Source organism: Somniosus microcephalus, chromosome 24 (genome assembly GCF_052327205.1).
Source record: "Somniosus microcephalus isolate GS21.2 chromosome 24, FLI_Smic_1.0, whole genome shotgun sequence".
Taxonomy (NCBI): domain Eukaryota; kingdom Metazoa; phylum Chordata; class Chondrichthyes; order Squaliformes; family Somniosidae; genus Somniosus; species Somniosus microcephalus.
In genome coordinates this window covers 29,681,532-29,697,939 of record NC_141010.1, presented here as the reverse complement: position 1 = coordinate 29,697,939, position 16,408 = coordinate 29,681,532, and the positions used below count along the sequence as shown (strand labels likewise).

Below are 16,408 nucleotides of genomic sequence, written 5' to 3'. Positions count from 1 at the left end.
TTTCAAAATTCCCATCCTTGTTTTCAAATCTCTCCATGGCCTCGCCCCTCCCTATCTCTGTAATCTCCTTCAGTCCCACAACCCCCACGAGATATCTGCGCTCCTCTAATTCTGCCCTCTTGAACTCCTGAAGCTTTGGAATTCCCTGCCTAAACCTCTCCGCCTCTCTACTTCTCTTTCCTCCTTTAAAATGCTCCTTAAAACCTACCTCTTTGACCAAGCTTTTGGTCATCTGCCCTCATTACTCCTTACGTGGCTCGGAGTCAAATTTTTGTCTTATAATACTCCTGTGAAGCGCCTTGGGACGTTTTACTACATTAAAGGTGCTATATAAATACAAGTGGTTGTTGTTGTAATTCTTTATTATAGTGTATTGTTCTTTGTTCAGACAAAACAATTAGTTTTTTCAGTATATTATAACACTATTACAATTCAGGTTTTCTCCCAACACTTTAAACTCGGTCTTATGGCAAACAGGTAGTGTCTCGTGAATGGAAACTTGCACTCTTATGTGTGACATGAATGGGAATGACATACCACAGGGCAAACAATTACCCTTTTACTTTGTTATTCCACACCAGAGCATTTGAATTGAATAACTTCGACAGTCTCAAAGTATTTAATTGGGAAATATAAAAACTTCCAGTGTCAATAATTCCTGAGGTAACAGTTTAGCACCAATGAGTGGCTTTAATTTTAATCAAAGTGGTTGCGTGTATCTGGCTCAATGTAAACTGTTAAGTTGCTATTCAATATTGGCATTGAGAATGTGCATTTTTGGGTCAGCCTTGCATGTCAAAGGTGTGAATTGGCCTTCATGCTAAAGAGGCAAAAACGATGGAAATTATGGCACTTGATCTTATTTCAGTCAGTTTGGATTCAGAAGCACAGGTGTCTGGATTAATCATGTAAAAGTCAATATGCAAAACCAGCCAGAGTACTGTCAATTACAAGAGAAAAATAACTAAAGTGTCTTGTTCAGAATTTGGCTCTATGTACAGAAGTGGAGCAGGATTGCCCAGCAAAGGTGACAGTAGGCTGAAGTTCCTAACAGGATAATGTCCTGGATGATTTCTTCCCCCGCCTTCCAAAGGAACATAAAAACAGCTGTTTTTTTAAAAATCCCCAAATCAGTGGGATAGCTGTATGATTGTGTATCATAGAATCATAGGGGGGGGGGATTTATACCCAAAAAATGGGTGGTTTGGGGTCGGGTGCGAGATTAAAGGGTTAAAAAACTGAATCCCGACCCCAACCCACCTCCAACGAGCTAATTTCCGGAGGCGGGTTGCCTATTTAAATATTATAATGAGGCTGGCGTGCTTCAGATTTAACCATCATTTCAAATTTAACTCTGGCTGGTTGGGTTTCTCAGTCCTCGGAGAACCCAGCAGCTAAAGTAAGGCGAGGACTGCTGGATCCAGGAGGTAAGTGCCTTTACACATGCCGAGGCCTCCGATTCCCCCCATGAGGCCGCTGATTCCCCCGTTCCCCCCAGGGCTCTGTTCCCTCCCAATGAGGCCTCCAATCACCTTCCCGGACTCCCCCACCCACCTCGATTCACCAGCCCCAATACTCCTCTCCCCCCACCAATCCTCACCTCCCTCCCGATGATCCGGCCCCGATCCACTTTTCCCCCCACATCCATTCCTCCTCCGGCCCCTGACAACCCCCCTGGCCCCCACCCGTTCCCTCCCTCCCTCCTCTCTGCGGCCTAGAGCCGCAGGGCTACCCGCCCGCAGCCCGACAGCCTCTCCATCTGGCTAGCTGCGAGTGGGAAACAGACCTTTGAAATGCAAATCAGGCCTGTGGGAAACCCGTTGTCCTGGGTTTCCCGCCCGCTTCCTAGACCCCCACTCCCAACCCGCCTCCTGATTAAAATTCCAGTCATAGAATAGTACAGCACAGAAGGAGACCGTTCGGCCCATGAGTCTGCGCCTGCTCTTTCGAAGAGCAATCCAGTTAGTCCCACTGCCCCACTCTTTCCCCATATCCCTGCAATTTTTTTCTCCAGGTATTTATCCAATTCCCTTTTGAAGGCTACTATTGAATCTGTATCCACCACCCTATCAGACAGTGCATTCCAAATCCTAAACACTCGTTGTGTAAAAGTTTTTCCTCATGTCGCCTCTGGTTCTGTTGCCAATCACCTTAAATCTGTGCCCTCTCATTAATGACCCTTCAGCCATTGGAAACAGTTTCTCTTTATTTACTCTATCTAAATCCTTCATGATTTTAAACACCTCTATCAAATCTCCTCTTAGTTTTCTCTGCTCCAAGGAGAACAACCCCAGCTTCTCTAGATTATCCACGTAACTATAATCCCTCATCCTTCATTGCTCATCCCTGGAACCATTCTAGCAAACCTCTTCTGTGTCCTCCCCAAAGCCTTCACGTCCTTCCTAAAGTGCGATGCCCAGAATTGGACACATGGGGCCGAACTCGTGTTTTATATAGATTTATCAGAACTTCCTGGCTTTTGTGCTCCATGCCTCTATTTATAAAGCCCAGGATCCCATATGCTTTATTAACTGCTTTGTTAACTGTCCTGCTTCCTTCAAAGATTTGTGCACAAACACCCCCAGATCTCTCTGTTCTTACACCCCCTTTAAAATTGTACCATTTAGTGTGTATGGTCTCTCCTCATTCTTCCTACCAAAATGTATCACCAGTAAATTATAGTTTGCTGAGAATCCAAAGGACACGTTCATTTTTTATTTAGCTACTTTATGCTATTTGATCTTGATATCAAAGTAGTATATCTGATGTGAAACAGCTTTGCAACTCAGTGAAACCATCTTGGATAAGATTCCCAGAAAATCAGAACCTTCGGCCAATCACATAATAAAGGTGGACTGGTCTTTCACAGTTCACTGTGAACAGAAGGTTCCACTTTATACAGTGATTCTGAGGACTGGGAAGTGCAGTTGGTAGAAAACTGTTCTCTCACCTTCAGGAGATTGCTTGTACAGTGCTTGGCAGATCCTGAAGAATAGCAAAAGATGCTCAGTGAGTTACAAGACGGTGCAGTAGAATATAAATGTTACAAACTGACAAATCAACCAAATCAAAAAATGAACGGCTGAGGCAGTTGCAGTCTTTTAGTAGCTTTGCAAGTTATCTCCCTCTCACCTCTAAATAAATGATGGTCTTGCCAGCGGTGCCCACATCCCGTGAATGAATAAAAAATAACATATACTCAGAAGTTACTTTGGTTGTGATACTGGGTGGTTGCCATGCTGTTTATTAATCAGATTAAATGGATAGTGGGATGACATCAATGTTAGATGATGTATAATTAGGATATTTAGGAGTTATACGTATTGCTTTGAAAGTTCAAAAGTGCTTGCATGGGTGACTATTTTAATAGACTGCCAAGATTTGAACAAAAGCAAAATACTGCAGATGCTGGAAATCTGAAATAAAAGCAGAAAATGCTGGAAATCTGAATTAAAAACAGAAAATGCTGGAAATACTCAGCAGGTCAGGCAGCATCTGTGGAGAGAGAAACAGAGTTAACGTTTCAGGTCGATGACCCTTCATCAGATGGGTTCTAACGAAGGGTCATCGACCTACTCTGTTTCTCTCTCCACAGATGCTGCCTGACCTGCTGAGTATTTCCAGCATTTTCTGTTTTTATGCCAAGATTTGAATTTGTATTAAGGTAAATGAAAATGATTTGTTGCTACTTGTTAAATGAATCACAGAATAAGCTATTACAAGAAAAAAGGCTTCTCATTATACAATAGTATGTTCTTCATAAACGTTTGTGGTGCAACATTTTCATTTTTAAAAGCTGCATGTTGATCTGGAATGTGCACTCAACAGGACTACATTTCCATGGCATCATTGGACTGTATTACTTAACCACGTAACTCATTTCCTTTAGTTATGGAACGAACCAGCGATCAATTGGGTTGCCTAGCATATCCAGAGACAGGGGTGGAATGAAACAGAATAAAATGAAATATAGCACCAAGGACCAGAATGAAAACTGGAAGGTAGGACCAACTTCTCACAGTTTTTTGAATTTAGTGCATGTATTTTTTCCCCTCCTCTTCTTAGCTGAAGCTAGTGACTTGAAACATAGAAACATAGAAAAATAGGAGCAGGAGTAGGCCATTCGGCCCTTTGAGCCTGCTCCGCCATTCAATATGATCATGGCTGATCCTCTATCTCAATAACATATTCCCGCTCTCTCCCCATACCCCTTGATGCCTTTTGCATCTAGAAAGCTACAGGAAACTTTCTGATATCCGGCACTGACGGGACCGAGCTGGTGCCGTACCATCAAAAGTGCCGGACATACCAGCGTTAATGTTGAGAGATACGGAACTGAAAAGCTCCGTGTGAATCAACAAACCCTGTTGCTTAGCAACAGCTTCAAAACAGTCGGCTGCAGCTGCAAGCGTCTCTAGCTGAAGCTGTTGCTATAGCTACAGACCTTGCAGTGCCTGACTGGGGAAAAAAAAGCAACGAGAACTAAAAAAACTTATAGAAAACGGCTCCTGATTTTTGCCATTAGATCGAGTATTCCAGACATATAACCTCCGGATAAACCAAAGTTTCCTGTATCTATCTCCTTCTTAAATATATTCAGTGACTTCACCGCCACAGCCTTCTGTGGTAAAGAATTCCACAGGTTCACCACCCTCTGAGTGAAGAAATTTCTCCTCATCTCAGTCCTAAATGTCCTACCCCATATCCTGAGACTGTGACCCCTCGTTCTAGAGCCCCCAGCCAGGGGAAACATCCTCCCTGCATCCAGTCTGTCTAGCCCTGTCAGAATTTTATACGTTTCAATGCGATCCCCTCTCATTCTTCTAAACTCTAGTGAATACAGACCTAGTCGACTCAATCTCTCCTCATACGACAGTCCTGCCATCCCAGGAATCAGTCTGGTGAACCTTCGCTGCACTCCCTCTATGGCAAGTATATCTTTTCTTAGGTAAGGAGACCAAAACTGCACACAGTACTCCAGGTGTGGTCTCACCAAGGCCCTGTATAACTGTAGTAAGACATCCTTGCTCCTGTACTCAAATCCTCGTGGAATGAAGACCAACATGCCATTTGCCTTCCTAACTGCTTGCTGTACCTGCATGTTTGCTTTCAGTGACTGGTGTACAAGGTCAGCCAGGTCCCTCTGTACATCAACATTTCCCAATCTATCACTATTTAAATAATACTCTGCCTTGCTGTTTTTCCTACCGAAGTGGATAACTTCACATTTATCCACATTATACTGCATCTGCCATGTATTTGCCCACTCACTCAACTTGTCTAAATTGACTTGAAGCCTCTTTGCATCCTCCTCACAACTCACAATCCCACCTAGTTTTGTGTCGTCAGCAAACTTGGAAATATTACATTTGGTTCCCTCATCCAAATCATTGATATATATTGTGAATAGTTGGGGCCCAAGCACTGATCCCTGCGGTACCCCACTAGTCACCGCCTGCCACCCCGAAAAAGACCCATTTATTCCTACTCTCTGTTTCCTGTCTGTTGACCAATTTTCAACCCATGCCAGTATATTACCCCCAATCCCATGTGCTTTAATTTTGCACACTAGCCTCTTATGTGGGACTTTATCAAAGGCCTTCTGAAAATCCAAATACACCACATCCACTGGTTCTCCCTTATCTATTCTACCAGCTACATCCTCAAAAAACTCCAGTAGGTTTGTCAAACACTATTTCCCTTTCATAAATCCCATGTTGACTTTGCCTAATCCCGTTGATATTTTCTAAGTGTCCTGTTATCACATCCTTTATAATAGACTCTAGCATTTTCCCTACTACTAATGTTAGGCTAACCAGTCTGTAGTTCCCTGTTTTCTCTCTCCCTCCTTTTTTGAATAGTGGGGTTACATTTGCCACCCTCCAACAACTATTTGCTCTGTTAATTCGTCTACCTTATTATGAATGCTTCATGCATTCAGATACAGTGCCTTTAGATTTGTCTTTTTAACATTTTTAAACATCTTAAAAAATTTTTGTACTATGGCCCTATTTGTCTTACCATATTTTCTTACCTGGACCCTATTTGTTAGTGCATTCTTTTGTTTGTACACTCTGTCCCTTCCTGACACAATCTGGTTATCCTTAACCCAATCACTTTCCTGCACTGCTTCCTTATCTTTTCTCTTTAGCATTCTAGATTTCTTTCCACCGGGACCCTCCCCCCAACTTATTTAGTTTAAAGCCCTATCTACCTCCCTAGTTATTCGATTCGCTAGAACTCTGGTCCCAGCATGGTTCAGGTGTAGTCCCAATGGAACAGCTTTCTCTTTCCCTAGTACTGGTGCCAGTGCCCCACGAATCGAAACCTATTTCTCCCACACCAATCTTTGAGCCACACATTCATCTCCCTGATCCTATTGACCCTATGCCAATTTGCTCATGGCTCAGGTAATAATCCAGAGATTATTACCTTTGTGGTTCTGCTTTTTAATTTAGTCCCTAGCTGCTCAAACTCTCTCAGCAGAACCTCTTTCTTAGTCCTACCTATGTCATTGGTACCTACGTGGACCACGACAACTGGATCCTCCCCCTCCCATTCCAAGTTCTTCTCCAGCCCGGAGGCGATGTCCTTTACCCTGGCACCAGGTAGGCAACATAGCCTTCGGGACGCACGCTTCTGGCTGCAGAGAACAGTGTGTTTCCTCCCTAACTATACTGTCGCCTACTACAACCACCTTCCTTTTTACTCCCCCCACTTGAACGGCTTCCTGTGCCACGGTGCCGTGGTCAGTTTGCTCGTCCTCCTCGCAGTCCCTGCACTTGTCCACAAGGATCGCAAGAACCTCCAATCTATTGGACAAGTGCAGGGACTGAGGCTCCTGCAATACTGCCTCCTGGATCCTAGTACCTGCCTCACTCGCAGTCACACCATCCTGTCCCTGATCACATGTCAATCCTAAAGTGTTTCATCTAAGGGATGTGGCTGCCTCCTGGAGCAAAAGGTCCAGGTAGCTTTCTCCCTCCCTGATGTCTCGCAATGTCTGCAGTTCGGACTTCAGCTCCTCAACTCGGAGCTGAAGTTCCTTGAGCCGCAGACACTTACCGCAGATGTAGTCGCCCTGGACAAAAATGTCCACAAGCTCCCACATATTGCAGCAGCAACACATCTCCTGTTCTCCCATTATTTTATTTATTTATTTAATTAATTAGTTTAGTGTTAATCAAATTATTTACCTCATTTAGTTTATTAAATTAATTAAATTAAGTTTAAGTTTGGCTATAGTTCCTCAGGCACCTACAACCCTTTGGTCTCTCAGCCAAGTGACTACTCTTCGGGGTCGATTTTCGCGAAGCCGTCAGGCGGGGTTTCAGGCGTGTGGAGGGGGGGGAAAACCTGAATTCGGGGGTCCCGACACCATCCCGCCCAAAACCCCGCTCCACGCAACTTTCAGAGGCGGCGGGTACCCACCCCGCACTGGGACCTGCCGAAACCAGGCGGCAAGGGATTAGTGCCAATTAACTGCCTGTTAACAGATAGTTAACAGGCAGTTTTTAGCCTAATCCCTATTTTGAGGGGTTTCGTGTGGGATTCCCGACGGTTCCAAACCACGCCAGGTTAGAGCAGCCGGGCCGTCGGGTTGAAGGAGTTGGAGGGGTCGCGATGTCGGTGCTCAGGTGAGTGATGGGTACATGAGTGCAAAGGTAAGTGTGTTTGGTGTGTCTAAAGTGTGTAAAGAACTTTTACTTACCTGTACTTACCTTCACAGCCTTTCTTCCTGTAGCCGTCGGGAGCCCATCACTCACCCGGCACTTAAAGCTGAACGGCTGCGATCTGTGAAAAGTGACAGCCTGCAGCTTTCAGTGCTGGTGTGAGTTCTAACTGAGTCTGTGCAGAAGGACTCATGTTAGAACTCAGTCTGTCAGTGTTTCACAGCTTCAAACAGCTGTGAAACACTGATATTTCATCTGTCAAGAACTCTTGACAGATGAATTTGCAGTCTGTGACGACACCTGTTGCCGGGTGGCCCTTAATTGGCCTGCTGAGCCCGCTGGGCGGGCTCAACAAGGTCAGTCAAGGGAAAATCGCGCGGATTGGCCGGACGTCGAAATAGGTGGGTATAGTAATCTGGGATGTGTTGATTAAGGTTATCCACCAGGTGGTGCTGTAGCCAATGCTGCTGCTAAGGTCAGAGGTTTGCTTCCTGTTAAGGTCAGAGGTTTGCTTCCTGTGAAGGTCAGCAAAGGTGGAATGCCAGGATGCAGGCATGATGTTTGTTACTCTGTTTGTTTAATAACATACCCGTACTAGTTCCAAGATATCGCCTCTTCGAGTTCTTGTTCCACTACATGGATTTATCACATTTGGCGACGAGGTAAAAAGGACCCTGGATAAAGAAGAGAAGTCTGCCAGGACTTTTAAACAACAAAATCACGAGCTGAAGTTAGCTACCAGTTGGAAGAGAGCATGGCTGCCACGGTAGGAATGGTTTCCACTTTTGATAGTCAAGCACAAACCTGGGAGGAATACTGTGAAGTGTTGGGTTATTTTTTCAAAGCAAATGAAATAAATGATGCCGGAAAAAGGAAAGCCATTCTGCTTAGTTCAGTGGGAAGCCAGACCTACAGTTTGATGAGGAATCTGCTCAGTCCTGAAAAGCCTGGAGACAAATCATTTGTTGAATTAGTGGCTTTGCTAAAAGAACATTTCAACCCTAAGCCTAGTGAGATTGTACAGCGGTTCAAGTTTAATTCAAGGAACAGGAAAGAGGAAGAGAGCGTAATGGACTATTTAGCGGTGTTGCATAAATTAGCACAAGATTGCAATTATGGGAACAACCTGAAGGAAATGCTGCGAGATAGGCTAGTTTGCGGAATTATGGACGACCGAATGCAGCGTAGATTATTATCCGAGACTGGGCTTACTTATGAAAAAGCATTGGAACTTGCTCAAGCCATAGAGACAGCGAACCGAGATGTAAAAGAAATACAGGGTTCAGACAGGGCTAATGCTATGCAAGTTGCAGGTCAGGTTGTTGTGCACAAGTTGAACATGCATCAGAAACCACAACATGAGCATGTGAAGGCATGTTATAGATGCAAGGGCGATCACCTGGCGAGTGAATGCCGGTTTCTGGAGGAAAAGTGCTACAAGTGTGGGGAACAAGGACACATAAAACGAGCTTGCAGGGCGAAATCACCTGTGGAGGAATCCAAACCAAAAGGGGGAGGACAGCAAAACCAAGGGAGAGAAGTGAAAAAACATGGAGCACACCACATCAGCGGGGAAGCTGAGGAAGAAGAGGACATGTTCATAATGTATAGCATGTTAGAGAACATTCCAAAAGTGGCTCCTTTCACATTGCAACTGACAGTAAATGACTCTAAGGTGAACTTTGAAGTGGATACAGGGTGCGGCGTGACCATAATGAACAAGGCAGAGTACTCAAAATTGTGGAACCGTGCAAAAGTTCCAGAGTTAAAGCCTTGCTCCCTGCATCTTAAAACATATACAGGTGAAAGAGTAGCGACATTAGGTACAGCTAATGTAACTGTGTAACACAGGGACACCGTGGAACAGCTACCTGTAGTTATAGTATCAGGTACCGGACCAAACCTGTTAGGTCGGGGCTGGATAAAAGAACTGAAATTAGACTGGGGAGCAGTAAATCAAATAGATGCGGGCAAACAGTTGACTTTGCAAGAAGTGTTGAGTGAACATGAGATTGTGTTCAAGGAGGAACTTGACACATTTAATGGCCCCCCAGCTAAGATTTATGTAGACAAGGAGGCACCGCCAAGGTTTTTTAAACAACGACCTGTGCCTTATGCCATGAAGCCAAAGGTAGAGGCTGAGCTTGACCGTCTATTGAGAGAGAACATACTGGAGCCAGTGAAATGTTCAGAATGGGCAGCTCCCATAGTACCTGTTTTGAAACCGGACAATTCGGTAAGACTCTGTGGAGATTATAAATTGACAGTCAATCGGGTGTCCAAACTAGAGCAGTATCCGATTCCCAAAACAGAGGATCTCTTTGCAAACCTGGCTGGAGGAAAGAAATTCACAAAGTTGGATATGAGTCATGCCTACTTGCAGATTACACTGGATGACGAATCAAAGAAGTATGTCACCATAAATACACACAAGGGCTTGTTTACATATAACCGCTTACCGTTTGGTGTCTCATCTAGTCCAGCTATCTTCCAGAGGACAATCGAAGGTGTACTGCAAGGGATTCCACATGTTTCCATCTATCTGGATGACATTCTGGTGATGGGAAGAACTGACCAGGAGCATCTGAGCACTCTGAGAGAGGTACTACAGAGATTGGAGAGGGCAGGGTTCTGGCTCAAGAGGAGTAAGTGCACATTTCTGGGGAATGAGGCAGTGTTCCTGGGACACAGAGTGAACGCCACCGGGCTCCATCCACTCAAGGAGAAGGTACAAGCACTGCAGGACACCCCTGCTCCTACAAATGTGGCTGAGTTAAAAGCTTACCTTGGACTGCTGAACTATTATAACAGGTTTTTACCAAACTTGTCAACTGTGTTAGCACCTCTTCACAAACTACTGTGCAAGGAGACACAGTGGCAGTGGAGAGAGGAGCAGGGGGTTTCATTTGAACAGTCCAAGAAACTGATGCTGTCGTCGGATGTGCTGGTTCACTACAATGCAGAGAAAGACATCATTCTCTTGTGACGCTTCACCTTATGGGGTGGGGGCAGTTCTTTCACACTGCATGGAAGATGGAACTGGAAGACCAATAGGGTTTATGTCCCGAACTCTAACACCAGCGGAAAAAAAACTATTCCCAGTTAGACAAAGAGGGGTTAGCAGTAATGTTTGTGTTACAGAGGTTCCACAAGTACATATATGGCAGGAAGTTCACCATATGCCCTGATCATAAACCTCTTCTCTCTCTTTTCAATGAAATGAAAGCAGTTCCACAGATGGTGTCACCCCGGATCCAGAGGTGGGCAGTGACGTTGAGGGCATATGAGTATGTCATCGTCTACAAGGCGGGCAAGTACCATGGGAACGCAGATGCCTTGAGCCGTCTTCCACTGCCAGGCACACCTATCCGTGCAGCTCCAGAGGACAGAGTTTTGATGTTGGAGGACACTGACACGGCACTTGTGACTGCAGAGCAAATAAGAACATGGACAGGTAAAGATCCAGTACTGTCTAGAGTTCGAGAATATGTGGTGAGGGGATGGCCACAGCATCCGGAAGGGGCTGACTTCACACCCTGCAGTATCAGGAAAACAGAGCTGAGTGTGCAGGATGGTTGCGTGTTGTGGGGAGCACGAGTGATTATTTCACAGCCAGCACGACAGTCTATCCTAGAGCAACTACATCAGTGTCATCCTGGGGTCTCGCATATGAAAGCCTTGGCTAGGAGTTACTTGTGGTGACCAAAGCTAGATGAGGAGATAGAAAATCTAGTCAAGACATGCAGCACTTGTCAGGAACACCGGAAGGCACCAGCAGCGGCTCCTCTCCACCCCTGGGAGTGGCCGGATAAACCATGGAGAAGATTGCACTTAAATTATGCGGGTCCATTCATGGGGAAGATGTTCCTCATAATCATTGATGCACATTCCAAATGGATGGATGTTTATCCTGTAAATTCTGCTTCCGCCACTACTACTATAGACTGCCTGCGTCAGAGCTTCAGACATCAAGGGCTACCGGAGATCGTGGTGAGTGACAATGCCACTTGTTTTGTGAGTACAGAGACAAAAGAGTTCTTAAGAAAAAATGGCATAGTGCAGGTGACCTCGGCTCCATATCATCCGTCCTCGAATGGACTTGCAGAGAGAGCCATACAAACATTTAAGGAGATGATGAAAAAAAGTGCAGAAGGGAGTTTAGCAGCCAAAGTGTCACGGGTTCTGTTCAGCTACAGAATAACGCCTCAATCCACCACAGGACTCTCGCCTGCTGAGATGTTATTAGGTCGTAGACTACGCTCCACTCTTGACCTTGTCCACCCAGACCTGAAAAGGAAAATGGAAAACAGACAAAACAAACAAAAAGAGAACCATGACAAAAGAACAAAGAGCCGAAGTTTTGGAGAAGGAGATGCGGTCCTTACCAGGAATTTCAGTTATGGACCAAAGCGGATTCCTGGCTTCATAGACTCAATGATAGGTCCAGTATCATACAAGGTCATGTTGGGAGATGGTAGGGTAGTACGCAGACATGTAGATCAGATACTTTCCAGACAAGGGGAAATTGAAATGAAGGTTCCAGATGCAATGACTGAAGACAGGGTTGCCCCCAGTTATCCAAGTGCATCTGTGGTGCCACCCCCAAGGACAGAGACAATTCCACAGGAACCTATTCGTCAAGAGGAAACCATCGTTGCAGAGTCAGATACTCTGAGCACTGCTCAGGAGCAGCTGGTGGCTTCACCACAAACAAGCAGGGACTTTACTGTTAGACGTTCACAAAGGACTCGCAAGCCACCAGAGAGATTGATACTGAACTGTTAGATTCGTCAAGTATGGAACATGATGAATGGAGACTCCTTATGTGACCCTCAGGAATGGTTGTCTGTTAAGAAATTCATACTGAAATCTTAAGGGAGGAGGGATATAGTAATCTGGGATGTGTTGATTAAGGTTATCCACCAGGTGGTGCTGTAGCCAATGCTGCTGCTAAGGTCAGAGATTTGCTTCCTGTTAAGGTCAGAGGTTTGCTTCCTGTGAAGGTCAGCAAAGGTGGAATGCCAGGATGCAGGCATAATGTTTGTTACTCTGTTTGTTTAATAAAATACCCATACTAGTTCCAAGATATCGCCTCTTTGAGTTCTTGTTCCACTACATGGATTTATCACAGCGGGACTAAAACCCGAAAGTTGTAGTCCCGCCTTCTTCCCGACGGCTTCGGGAAAATCGACCCCTCTGTGAACCTTGCTGTTGAGTGTCATAGGCCATAAAGTATGGCTGTATCGTAGCTAAACCTTATCCACTCTTCACCTGATGTCCAAATGTGCACTTTGCAGCAGTGGTCACTAGACAATGGTCAGAAGTGAAAACCATGGTGAGCATCACACAGGCGTTTATAGCTGGTGAGAAAATAAATAAAGGATTAAACATTCGTTTGAAGAATAAATAGACGTGGCATAGATATTTTTCAATTACAGATCCTTTCTGTGTTAAATCGATGCCCTCTCCAAAGTGAACTTGTTATTCTCAGACATGGGTCTTTTTTATTAATCAAGTCAACTATTCTTTTACAGGACATCAACCAGAAACTACCTGCTGTCTCCTCAAACAGTAAGAAAAATGGCAACTGAAAGGTCAACATTAAGAATTTGATCAGAAGCTGAAATGGTAGTTCAGCATTATCTGCTATTTGAAGTGCACTATCCACGTACTGCATTGATCATGCTGCTCTGTTTGTGCATGGGGTAAATAAACTGCAGTTAATAAAACTGTTGTGATGAAGTCTTCTATGATTCTATGAATGGCACTGGATACAATAAAACTGCTTTTCCTTTTCCACTCCCCTAAAGTGGGAAGGGACCAACTAGAAAACAGTTGTTCTGAATTGAACCAAACTGTAATAGCTTCCATTGTGTTTTCTCCCATCCAGCCTTGTCTCTACATGGGAGGCTCCTTTTCTTTGGCCATCAGTGAGGCAGCTGCCTCTTAGTTTGCTGAAGTCACTCTGAATGGTTTCTCTCACTGACGCTTTGGTTACACATTCCAGGGCCACAATCGCCCACTGTTAACTTTCCAATCAAATACAATCCCCTTGAAAACTCTCTACAATCTTCTGCTTGTGAGTTGACTTGAGACATCTGCAGATCCAACAACTATGATGCCTAAAGTTTTAAACTCATTTTTTTCTCTTTCAGATATGCCAGAAAGCATAATGGTGTTCATCAGAAGATAATAGAAGTTCCTAATATTTCTGTATGGACAATGGTCAAATAGATGTTTGCCAGGGACAGTGAGTTGTGGCAGTTATTACAAACATTTTAAATGCCCATAACTCACAAGAACTGCAGCCAAGAATGAGTTATGACCGTTTTTCACACATGTTTGAACTCATTATTGTACTTACTGGTGATATTGTAATAGGCTTATAGGACTGATTGAGAAGGGACATTAATCTGAACCAAACGTCAGAATATGTAATCTGGATCTGGCTATGAACAAAATGATACATTTGCCTACATAGCAGCAGCGACACCACGTCAAAAGTAATTCATTTTATGTGGAACTGTTTGAGATGTTATTTTCCGCACTTTACTCTTCCTAGATTGCATAGCTATAAATATTATAAGACAGACTCAGTCTTCACTATTGTATCCTCCGTTCCATTTGAATGTGGAGAATTGGTTTATGCTAAATGAATGTAAACCCCTTAGCATGACGTAGATTTCTGTACTCTATCTAAAGAATCTGAATCAATTAAAGCTACCCTAAGACAAAGCCCTACTTTGACAATTATTCAAACAATATATCTACTTACTATCTTCCTGCCAGGCCTAAATCTAGAACAGCCTTGACACTCATGAATCTAGAACAGCCTTGGCACTCATGAATCTAGAACAGCCTTGGCACTCATGAATCTAGAACAGCCTTGGCACTCATGATTGTAGTATCAAAAATGGAAGTCACCTCATGTTTCTTTCCAGGAGAAGTTTGGTTCAAGATCAAAGAAGGTTGATCAAATATATGAGGGCTTGATTAGATTGGGGAGTAGGGCTGACAACGAAGTGGCAGATGTCTTAGGGGAGGATAGTTTAGATTTGCCTACTTTATGCAAGAGCATAGTGGCAGTGGGGCCTGATTGTGTCAGTAAGTTCAAGACAGAGTTGGATAATAATCCAGAGAAAAGTTTGATGGAGAGGTATAAATGGTATTATTGGATATGATATTTCCTTGACACTGGTACTGGCCACAATGGTCTTTTCCACTTTGGATTGGAAATCAGATACAAAAAGAAATCCATCAGAAAAGCTACCATCACAGTTCACTGTATCCCTAATGCTACTAAATTGGTAAACCCTGCTTATCTCAAGATCCAATGTTAGAATTTCAAAATTCTGTGACCTGCTGATCCACTATGTTCCACTCCCTGGCCCACATTGCACTCTGTTCTTCTACACTGAATAAGAGAGACTACACTAAACATCTCAACTATGCTCTGAACTTCAAACTAATTGTGAAACATGCCAAAAGAGGTCAATAACAACTTGTATTTGTATAGCGTCTTTAAGGTTTGAAAACATCCCAAGGCCTTTCACACAAGCGCAATAAGACAAAACTTTACACCAGGCCAAAGGAGGAGATATTAGGACAGGTGACTAAAAGCTTGGCCAAAGAGATGAGTTTTATGGTGGGTGGGGAGACAAAGAGGTTTAGGGAGGTAATTTGTCTTTGTGATGAAGAACATATAGGATCAGAAGCTTAGTTGAGAGTCAAATAAGATGCCGAGGTTGCAAACAGTCTAGTTCAGCCGGAGATGATGGGATCGGTGGCTAGGGACTGGAGTGTGTGGCAGGAGCTGAAAACAATGGCTTCGGTCTTCTCAATGCTTAATTGTAGGAAGTTTTGGTTTATCAAGCAGTCCGACAGCAGTGGAGGGGTTGAGAGTGGTGGTGGTGAGGTAGAGCTGGGTATCGTCAGCATACATGTGGAACCTTACAGTATGAGGAGGGGAATCGTTTACATTATCAGCTAACATGAGGACCAGGAAAGGAATTTGGGCGGTCAGCAGTTTAATGGGAATAGGGTTAAGAGAACAGGATGTCAGTCTCATGGACAAGATGAGCTCAGAGAAGGCATGAGGAGAGATAGGAGAGAAGCTAGAGAAAGACGTGTGTTCAGGGCTAGAACAGATGGGAACCTTGGCTTGATGGGCAAGGAGATGGGAGGGATGTGGCAGAGGCAGCTGAACGCATGGTCTCAATCTTAGGGACAAAGAAGGTGATGGTGGGAGAGCAGTTTACAGAGATGTTTGGTAGTGGAGAAAAGGAGCCGGTGGTTATCTTTGCATTCTAGGATGATCCTGGAGAAATGACCAGATTTGGCAGAGGAGAGGAGAGCTTGATAGTGCTTGATGTGGTCCAGCCAGTTCTGGTGATGAATGGCTAAACTAATTGTGCACCACATACATTCAAGTCTGCATTCCTTGGACTTAATGGAGTAAGATGAAGGCCATACCAGGGGGAATGAACAGGGTGGGAGAGAGTAAGGGTTTTGCTGGGGTCAAAGGCATCAGAGGTGGAGGTGAGGATGTGATTGAGCAGATCAATAGCTGCAGTAGTATCTTGGTGAACAGAGGGCCAAAAGCTAGACAGTTAGAAGTTTGAAAGCACCGTTGTAAGTGACGATGGCGAGTTTCTTCCAGGGGCGGCTGCAGAAGAAAATGGGGTTGGAAGGGGAAAGGTAGAAGGGGATTGTGAGTGATGAGGGTTACAAGGAAG

The 16,408-nt window shown here is 44.4% G+C and overlaps 1 protein-coding gene across 2 annotated transcripts in view; it reads left to right on the top strand.

Annotated features, from left to right (window-relative positions):
- Nucleotides 1-14,398, top strand: part of LOC147101164 (uncharacterized) — a 123,015-nt gene extending 108,617 nt beyond the window's left edge. For both annotated transcript variants that reach the window (XM_085966378.1, XM_085966379.1), the window contains exons 12-13: nucleotides 3,890-4,001; nucleotides 13,208-14,398. In XM_085966378.1, coding sequence (XP_085822504.1) covers nucleotides 3,890-4,001; nucleotides 13,208-13,264 — 169 coding nt within the window. In that variant the 3' untranslated portion in view covers nucleotides 13,265-14,398. The remainder of the gene's footprint in view (nucleotides 1-3,889; nucleotides 4,002-13,207) is intronic.
- Nucleotides 14,399-16,408: the final 2,010 nt, after the last annotated feature.